Consider the following 10,268-nt stretch of genomic DNA (forward strand, 5'->3'; position numbering starts at 1 on the left):
ATTACGGGAGAAGGGGCATATTTTGGGGAGAGGAATTTGAGATGAGACTTGTGCAGGGAAACTCAGCAGTCAGGTGGAAATGTGGCCTGCAGCCAAGCCAGACAATGGGGTAGACTGGAGAATCATTTGCTTAGCAGAAATATTTTAGTCATCAAAGTACATGTAATTGCCATTGTAAGATTATGGACCTAGAAGACAAGATTGTGTCACAGCTTGAATGACATTCATATAGCGACAGAACAGGAACAAAGTTGGACTTGATGAAGATCTAGCTAACCAGCCAAGTTGAGGACATTAGAGTAAGAATGTCCAAGGGATTTGCAATCTATCAAAACCCCCCCTCTACCTTTCTAAGTCGCTTTTACTAATCTGAAAGGTAGAAAGAAGCAGAGAATTCAGAGGGAAACCAGAGATCAGATCATAGCTTCAGGCAACTTACTTAATCTTCACCTGTTCAGAACAGAGATAGTTAACTCTTCACCCTGTTCACAAAGTCACAATAACAATCTGGTGAGACAAATTTATGGTAAACTAAGGGCAATGTACAGCTATAACCCATCAGCAAATCAAAATGGAGCGTGCAAATAAGTATGGTAAATGTGTTCTCTAGAAAAAAAAATTGTAAATCAATGACCTTTGACCATACATGAATATGCTATTTTTAAAGTATCCAGCTTCATCCACCTAAATATTCGATGACTCTAAAATCTCCCCAAACAAGACTTAACATGAATTAAAATCAAAACAAAATGAGTTGAAATTCAGCCACACCACCACCATCAATTCCTATTTACATTTGGTATTTGTACATTTTCCAATTTCCTCTCTGTTTAAACTTAGGAAATGGAAAAAGAAATACAGCATTCTGAGCTAGCCTTTTCACATGAGTTTTTAATGCTTTAAGCAAATACTCATCTCCACAGAAAATATTGGTGGTCACTGTTGTTCTTGGTGTTGATGGCATTAAACATCATGGCATCATGGATTCTAATTTGGTCAGTTTTACATATCCTATTAGCGTTGTAAATTGGTTTTAAATTTCTCTTTCTATAATGGCTGCTATTTTGAAACATGGTTCTTAAATCTATCAGTCACCAGACAACTTGCATATATCGAAGGGGGAAAAAGAAATCAGAATGATTAACTACTTTAAAATGAGACACCTGTGAGGGACTTTTGAAGCAATACACTCACTCCTGCCAGAACCAAACATTATAAATTCATCATTTTCCAATTTTAAAGTATTAAGTCTACAGGGAGGACCCCAGCAATCAATTGGGGAATCCAAAAGACTCACACTTCGGAAATCACTCTTGTGAGATTTGACCACGTGTGAAGGTTTAACTTTGCAAGTTTTTCCTTAAAGGGAAAACTCCCTGAGCTAGAAAGGAGAGCAAACCTCGGAACCCCAGTACGATGACCTTAGACTATATCAACAGAAACAGAGCATGTTAAAAATGGGAAAAATGACTTGAAACTCGATTACTATCCTCTGTATTAACCTCAGTTGAAGCAACCCGGTAACCTGATTTCTTCTGAAGAACGCACATGAAAGGGTTGCTCTACAGACTACTAGGGAGAAAATGACTTGTTCAGAATCAGGAATCAATTTAGATGCTCTTTAAAGAAAAAGGAAAAGCTAAAAGAAAGGGGGCAAATACTCTTTTGAGATATGATGGGCTGAACTTGCTGTCAGGAGACTTCCAATGTGAAACCCAGTTTGGAGAGGCCACTTTTATGAAGGCAAATATCAATTTGACTCACACAGATTGTTTTAATTGACATGGTCCTGTTTCAGGTGTCCCCCTGAAGCCCAGAAAAGAGTTACGATTTACAGAACTGCAGTCTGGACAGCTGGAAATTAAGTGGTCCTCGAAATTCAATATTTCCATTGAACCTGTGATCTATGTGGTACAAAGAAGATGGAATTATGGAATCCATCCAAGTGAGGATGATGCCACTCCTTGGCAGACGGTGGCCCAGGTGAGTGCTTCATAGATTTTTTTTTTCTTCATGCACTTGCATAAAATTAACTTGGAATGCTGCAGTCAAAATAGCTTGACCATAGAAATAATCAAATGTGGAAATAATGCCATGCATGTCTGCCGAAGAGAAGATGGGCTCTGTAGATGTAAACTGATATACCCAGAAACTTGACAATTGGCTTGATTTGCTCATAATATACATGGAAGGGAGATAATTTTATAATCTGATTGTTGACATTTAGTTTTTCCAAGAACTGAATTTCCCTCAGCTAAACTCAAAACCAACTAGAGTCAGGGAAATGCAACACTGTTAGGATTAATTTGATATTTAATAATCTAAACGAGTTTTCTTCTATTTCTTCTACATGTAAGCCTTTGTCCCACCTGAGGACTTTAGTAGCACTAAAAGTGAGTGAGATTTATATCGCAAAACTGCTTAGAGGGAGCAGCCAGCAGCTCATAAATCTTTGCTAAGTGCTTTCTTCTTTGATTTAGTCGACTTAAAGACTGATATGCCACTTCGATAGCAACTCTCCCAGAGTTTATCTCAACAGTACTTCCTCTACTGTTTTGTGGATGAGAAAAGCAAAATATTTTCTTTCTTTTTAAGAGCTGTTAAATGGATTACCAGCTGCAAAAAAGAAAAGAAAAAAAGAAAGAAAACAAACCTGCATGGATATAGAAAAAGAAGAAATTCTCAATGTGAAACTGCTTCAGGCATTTCAATAACTAAGATGATTTCTCCATATTTATGTCTATAGGAAAAAATTCTCACCTTAAATTGTAGTATCTCCAAGGCGATAAACACTAAAATAAAATAAAGACCCCAAAATAAATAAGTGAGAAGTTTGATGTAAAAGAAACATCTTAGATTTGAAAAAAAAAAAAAAAGCCTGGTCAAATAAAATTAGTAATTGTATTGTATACCTATTTTGTAAAAAAAAATTTTTCTTCAATAAGAAATAAAACTACTCAGAATATAGCTTAAAATTCCATTTGATTTACATGGCATGCTCCCATAAATAATGGTGCAGATTTAATTGTAAATTTTCCAAATTATTTAAAAAATTTATGAAAGCAACTGATAATAAGATTATCTCTTTTATCCCCTTGTTTTTGGAAAGAGGAAAGCTCTTGAATTGTTATTATTATTATCGTTGTTATTATTTTTGCTAGTTAATGCCACATGTAATTTCTTTTTCTTTGTCTGCTAAATGCTATGGACACTGTGCTGGCTTTAAGCTTTTTAAATTCACAACTAAAATTGTAAATGATGAACTCAGCTGAAAGAGTTGTCTCAAATTCAGCCAAATCAGGTAGAAAGCCATGCTTAGTAGTTCTTGCTCTTTCTTTGATCTCAGAAATGTTAAGCTTCTTTTAGATATTGATGTAAATGTTACAGACAGTACCTTTTAATGAGTTATTATAAGCTGAGGTCTGGGAGAGTTCGAGTTCCCCAGGTTCATTCCCAAGGCCAAGCTCAGTTTGGCACTAGGTGTAGTTGAAGATGTAGAAAGCAGGCATTTATTTTTCGGAATTTAAGGCAAGGTTTTCAGAATTGCCAATGAAAACAATCATGGAACATTGTTGAAAGCAGCCGAAAGGTGTGAAGACTGTTAAAGTTATTTGACATCCTGGGATTCTAGTGGTAGAAACAAGAAAACATAAAAAAGAAGACACAACAATCACAACAATTCCTTGAACTTGTTAAGACAAGTGAACAGATATGATGTTGATGGGGGGAGGGGAGAGCGGGAGGGTGGAAAAGGAGGAATTGATAAAGGGACACGAAAATCAACTACATTGTGTATTGATAAATTTAAAAAAAAATGGAATTCAATATACAAATATGAATACTTAAAATACACACATATGTTGCAGTGTAAAAGACACGTGCTATTTCAAAAAACAATTTGATGTGGGGTGAAATTTTTCAACCTTGGATGGGGTGCAAGTTTTATAGTTATCTATCACACGATCATCCATGTTATAATTAAACATTTGTTCAATATTGGGAAAAAAATAGACATTTTCTTTCTATAATCTAAAGATGATTTCATTTTCTTGTCTGTAACATAATGATCACTATCCTTCTATATTCTTAATTGATTAAATCCCTCAAAGGCTGTATTTAGTCACTAGATTTGATAACAGCCCATGCATTTGTTATAAGATTTTGACTTCCAGAGATGTTTTACTCTTTGGGGTGAAATATCAGAAGTTCCTTGATGACTGATAGCTCTTTTCGTTACTGGGTGTGATGAGCTGCTCTTATCCAGAGAGAAGTCAAGGCTGAGTTGCACTGGCCATGCATTAGTGTATTTCTTTTTAAACACACCCACTTGACATGTTGTCTGTGCTGTGTGACATTTCCCCTCAGACCACAGATGAGCGGGTTCAACTGACTGACATAAGACCCAGCAGGTGGTACCAGTTCCGCGTAGCTGCTGTCAACGTGCACGGGACCAGAGGCTTCACTGCCCCCAGCAAGCACTTCCGCTCTTCCAAAGGTGGGTCTTCCTTTTGTGCCCCGACACTCACCTTGCTCCTGGGCACACATGGAATGCAGATTCATTGTCTCCTCACTCATATTTATGATTGGCCAACAGGTGGCTTTGCTGTTCTTGGAGAATGGGAGCAGATGTGTCTGAAGGTACCCTGTAAATTTACGGTTAGGGACATCATTGGGCTTTTAACATCAAGGTGTCACAGAAGATAATGGAACAGGATTTTTCTCAACTGTGAAGTGAGGGGGCTTCCATCATCAACTTCTGTTGTGTTTTTGCTTGAAGATATTCTGCATCAAGCATTATTCAATTAATTTTCCGAGAGAAATGCTGAGCTTTAGATAATTTAGACTATACAGCCTTTCTTGAAACAATTGTTAAATTCAGTGTGAATTAATCTCCTAACATCCAGAATTTAAACTCCTCCTGAGTCATTTAATCATGGCTATAATTTTGTTCAGTATTTATTTCATTGCTATTTTAAAACCTCTGTGGAATAAGATGAATAGTATGTTACATTTCTGGTTAGTTAAGTCTGTGACAGTTGAAGGACATGATTTGACCAGATATTAACAATATCTTCAGGTTTATTTCTCTACTGTGTCTGTATGGCTGTGCACCTTCTAAATTAATTAGACATCTGCTTGACTAATCCTCAAGATCTGGTTTCATAGATTCAGATTAGTCCTGTTGTTCATTTACTAATCAGGAGTTATCTTCTTACACAGAAGCTAATTTAGATTTATTTCAAACAAAATGCATTGTGGTATTAATGAATAAAGTAAGACATAACATCAATCATATACCTTCCTCTGGGGAGGCTTAATTAAAGTGGCTGCTATAAATTGCAATGTCTGTTCTCTGATGAGAAAAATGTGTATGTCTCAGATAGTCTGTCCATTTCTCACTTTATATTATTGCTGTCACTTTCTCTGTACTATCGTAGGTCTCAAGTGGAAAACTTGCAATCAAAATAATTTAATATTTGGATTTTATTGCAGTGTATGTTGTCAATTTTTAACTTTCCTTTAAAAGCCATTTCTTTTAAAATGAAAGTGAAGGTTTTTTGTTTCTGTTTTTGTTTTTTTTTCCAGGGAGGCAAATAGACAAACTAAGCTAGATGTAAAGTAAAATTATAAATAAAGATGTCAAACCTCATCTTAAGACTCTGTCTACAGCTGGCTTTACAATTTAGAGAGCAAGTGAAATAAATAATTAACAGTGAGTGATCGATAAAAGGCTTGAGAACTCTTCACCTTGAGTTTCATGGTTCAAATACGATCCAGACACATTGTGGTCAGAATGTGCTACCATCTGTTCAGCTGCCTGTAGGATCTGGACTGGTGTTCTCAGAACAAGGCTGCAAATTCAGATGTCAGACAGAAGTGGTTCGCAGCCTCTGGAGACAGATGTTGAATTACCTCTAAGAGCAGCAGCACATCTTGCCTGTTGGAGCTGGGGCAGGTGGCTTTGCTCCCCTGATTCCTCACAGAGCCCAGCTATCACAGATCCTTTATACCTGGGCAGAAGTCCTCCGACAGTCCCCAGGGATGGTTGTGGGGGTGCTCACTGGAAATAGAAAGGTCATACTGTCACACACTTCCTAGTATATCTGAGCAACTTAAGGGTCTAGAATTAGAGCTCCATCCCCTGAATTTAAGTGGGCTTTTATTGAATGAAAATATACCATTTTCTGAAACATTGCAGTCATCATTAAAATTTTGTTGTATGTCCCACTTTTGTAAATATGCCCAAAATTCACACTTCTGTACGTCTCATTGTGAAGAGCATCCCAGGCTTTAGTTCTGGCACTCTTACAAACCAAAAATGTCTGCACAGTATTCATAGTAAATTCTGTCACGTTTTCAGGGAAGATGCATCCCAGAGTGATGGGAGTGAAATCGGTCAGCTAAAGGGTGGAGACATTTTCTCCAGGATACGTCTAAGGGAGATGTAGCCACTCATAAGATGCCGCCACATCTTCCCACCTTAAACAATATCATCAATGCAGAAAAGAGCCTGACTGGGAAAAAATGTTACCACTTTATTGAAATATAATTTACATGCTACAGAATTCACTCATCTTAAAGTATATGCAACCCAGTGATTTTTAGTATTTACTGAGTGTACAATCATCGCCTGGTTTTAGAATGAGTTCATAACCCCAAAAAGATCCTTCGTGCTTACTGGGAAAATCTAATGTTAGAAACAAGGTAATTTTTTGTGCCTTGTTTTATTATCTGTGTTTCTCAACTGCAACCCTATGAGAAGGATGAGTATCCTTAGCTTAATACATCTCCCTTAGAAAAGCCTATTTGTAGAAAAGGTCCTAAGCATAGCCATCTCATTGATTTATAAATAATTACTCCCACTTTGGAAATGCATGCATGCCCAAAGGAATAAATGACTTTCCGTTCATGCAGTCTCTTTCAATAATTTCCATTTTAGTAATGGCAGTGCTGTTCTTTCAGCAGCTGGTGACAGAAGAATTCTGGAGTCATTATTGACTCTAGTCATCTCCTACAAGCCACCAGTAAGTGCTCAGATCCTATCAGACTTATGTTTCCACATGTATTCCCTAGTCAGTTTGCTTCTGCCTTTACCCAAGCTACTGTCCCCTGACCAGGAATACTGCTCTGGCTTCCATCCACATCCCAGCTTCTGCGCCCCTTGCCTGTATTCTCGACACAGCCAGCTGAGTGATGCTACTAAAATCCAAGTCATGTCATGTTTCTATGCTTGACGTGTCCCAGCCACTCCCCCATCTCACTTGGAGGAGAAGCCACGTTTTTTACAATAGCTGTGAAGACCCAACAAACCACCTCCTCTCCCTCTCAGAGCTCCCCTTCTGCTAACTCCCTGTTCTGTTCTAGCCTTGAGATGCCTCTGCTGTTCTGCAAATACTGCAGACTCTCTTTTGCCTCAGATGTTTGCATCCAGCACTTCCTGGAACTGGAATGCAAAACCTTTTTGGCCACCTTATCTAAAATTGCAAAGAAACAAATACACATATCCCATGTTTCATTATTTTTCTTACTGTCAGTTATTACGGTCTACCCTACCACTTTTCAATGTTTACTGTTTCCCCTTGTATCCAATTAGGATGAATATGTGTGCTTGTGTGCGTGTGTGTGTGTATATGTATTTGTGGGCATATGTGTTCCACCCCAACAGATATTTTTGCCACCTTGTTTACTTGTGAATCCCAGTGCTTAGAACAGTGCTCGACACATAACAGCTGCTCAGCAAATCTTTGTTGAATAAAAAAGGGCATGAAACAAGAGTAATACAAAGAGAAGCTGAAGACATAAAAAGAACATTTTTTTTCTAACTTTAAATTTTCCCATTGAAGCATGAAAGACCTTATCAAGGTGATGAATTCATTCTAAAACAAGGCAGTGGTTGCACAGCTCAGTAAATACTAAAACTCATCAGTTTTAGTATTACATAAGATGGGTGACTTTTGTGGCATATAAATTATATCTCAATAAAGTGGTAATAATTTTTTCCAGTCACGCTCTTTTCTGCATTGATGATATTGTGTAAGGTGGGAAGATGTGGCTGCGTCTTGTGAGTGACTACATCTCCTTTAGACGTATCCTGGAGAAAACGTCTCCACCCTTTAGCTGATCGATTTTACTCCCATCACTCTGGGATGCATCTTCCCTGAAAACGTAACACAATCTACTATGAATTCCGTGCAGACATTTTTGGTTTGTAAGAGTGCCAGAACTAAAGCCTGGGATGCTCGTCACAATGACACGTGTGGAAGTGTGAATTTGAGACATATTAGTAAAAGCAGGAAATAGAACATTTTAATGATGACTGTACTGATTCAAAAAAAGTGCATTTTCATTCAGTATAAGCCCATTTATTCCTGTTGTGCCCCAGAACTGAAACTTGTACCAGTCTGCGAGTGGTTTAAAATTGCTGTAAGAAAGAATTACTGCTTCCAAAATAGTCTGTGCAAAGGGTAAGCAATTATCTAGTGTATTTGGTTGCATAGAGAGCCAGCTTTGATAATTTAAGGCTGGCTCAGGTAAAGGGGAATTTTTTTTCCATCTACCATGAACACTTTTGAGAGTAAAAGTAAAATTAAATAGAAAAAGCAAAACATTCATAAAATGAGTTCCTTTGCATTTTGAACCACTGCTTGGTATTCATGGGCTGTAATCCTGATTTTCATGAAAAAGAAAAACTCTATTATTTTCTGTAGTTTATGTTTAAATACAAAACTAGTCTGTGGTTTGCCAAAATAGATTGGCTACTATTTAAGTTAATTCCTTTTTAACTCGTTTATTTTCCCATGACTTAATCCTAACTCAATATACCTATTTTTGTCGGAAAGTCTAAGTTATTAGTAGAATGGGAGCAGGTTAGTAGGAGGTTAGTAACTCAGGTTTATGCTTTTCCCCTTCCTGCTGAACACAGTTTTGGGATATTTTTATTTCTAACTCTTACCTCCCCCAGAAAAAACTGAATCATTATAGAATGGGCAAAAATTAGCCATTATTCCTGGCAGCAGAAAGACTAAAAGAGAGCTTGAGATAAAATTTATATTTACTTATTTAAATTACCTATACTATCTTTCCTTCTAGTACTTGAGAAGGAAAATCAGCTTCACAATTAAATATTAAAATTAATAGTAATTTAATAGATTAATGCCTAATGCCCCTTTCTACTTTTTGCCTCTTTATGAGAGTACTTCAAAAAGTTCATGTAAAAATAGAATTGAAAGATAAATTGAATCTGTCCATGGACTTTTTGAAGTACCCTCATATTTAGAACGTGGAAATGTTAATCCTTGTGCCTGGTGCTTTCCCTTCATAGGTCCCTCCTGGGATGAAGTGCTTCTCTAGCTCCCAATCCTGCCAGATCCTAAGGTCTCCCTAAACTTTTCTACCTCATTCCATTTGGAACAAGCAACACGAAGCCTCTGAGCACAAGGTGTAGATATGTCTGTATATTCCTATGTATGCGGCACATGCTGATTTGGAATGCAACTCTGGACAGAGATGACCTGACAAACATTAGACTCCTGCAGAAGCTGGTGCAAGTTGAGGCTCTGAGTGTGAGCAGTTTACTTAGGAGGTGATCCAGGAAACAGAGGCAGGTGAAAGGAGAAGCCAGACAGGGAAGGGAAAGAAGACAATACAGGGCAAATTCTCATGCTAGATACCAGCGTGGGCACCTGGAGCTTCCTCCTCGCTGGCAACTTGTGGAGCTAGTGTGGGGTGCACACGCCGCAGAGTTACTCACTGCAGGGGTGCATAGGGGAGATGGGGCATGCAAACACCATCACATTACAAAATAACATACTTTTAGGGAATCTTATAAAGAAAAACGTAGAAATCCGCCTTAAGTTATAAATGAACTTATATATTATCTTTTGGTTATCATATTCACTTCCCTCCAAATGTAGTTTTTCATACATCTTTTTCTCCTTAGTTCCCCATGTGTATGAGATACATTACACAGGAAAAAGAAGCAGACGGCATTGTTTTCACAGCATACAAGAATCACACTGGATGTTATTTCATGCATACATTACAGAGTGTTAGTAAAACTAGAACAGACATCACTGGTAGTAATAAAATTCTCTGTTGCTCCATGGGGACCCATGACTTTTTAGGCTATTACACAACTGCACCATATGTGCTGTTTCCAATGGGCAAGTTTTAGCTGTACATGTCTGAAACTTTTTAATAGTTGGATATTCACTGGCAGTGTAGCTTCAGCAGCTTTTCGGAGACTTATGAGTTGTTGTGTGTCTGGA

General features: G+C 37.6%; 1 protein-coding gene across 1 annotated transcript in view; it reads left to right on the top strand.

Moving 5' to 3' along the window:
• KAL1 (Kallmann syndrome 1 sequence) overlaps nt 1-10,268 on the top strand; it is a 38,013-nt gene that overhangs the window by 17,108 nt on the left and 10,637 nt on the right. Inside the window, exons 3-4 of the mRNA XM_008593862.1 lie at nt 1,799-1,983; nt 4,366-4,495. Coding sequence (XP_008592084.1) covers nt 1,799-1,983; nt 4,366-4,495 — 315 coding nt within the window. The remainder of the gene's footprint in view (nt 1-1,798; nt 1,984-4,365; nt 4,496-10,268) is intronic.

The sequence above is a fragment of the Galeopterus variegatus genome, unplaced genomic scaffold (assembly GCF_000696425.1).
Source record: "Galeopterus variegatus unplaced genomic scaffold, G_variegatus-3.0.2 Scaffold9756, whole genome shotgun sequence".
Classification (NCBI taxonomy): domain Eukaryota; kingdom Metazoa; phylum Chordata; class Mammalia; order Dermoptera; family Cynocephalidae; genus Galeopterus; species Galeopterus variegatus.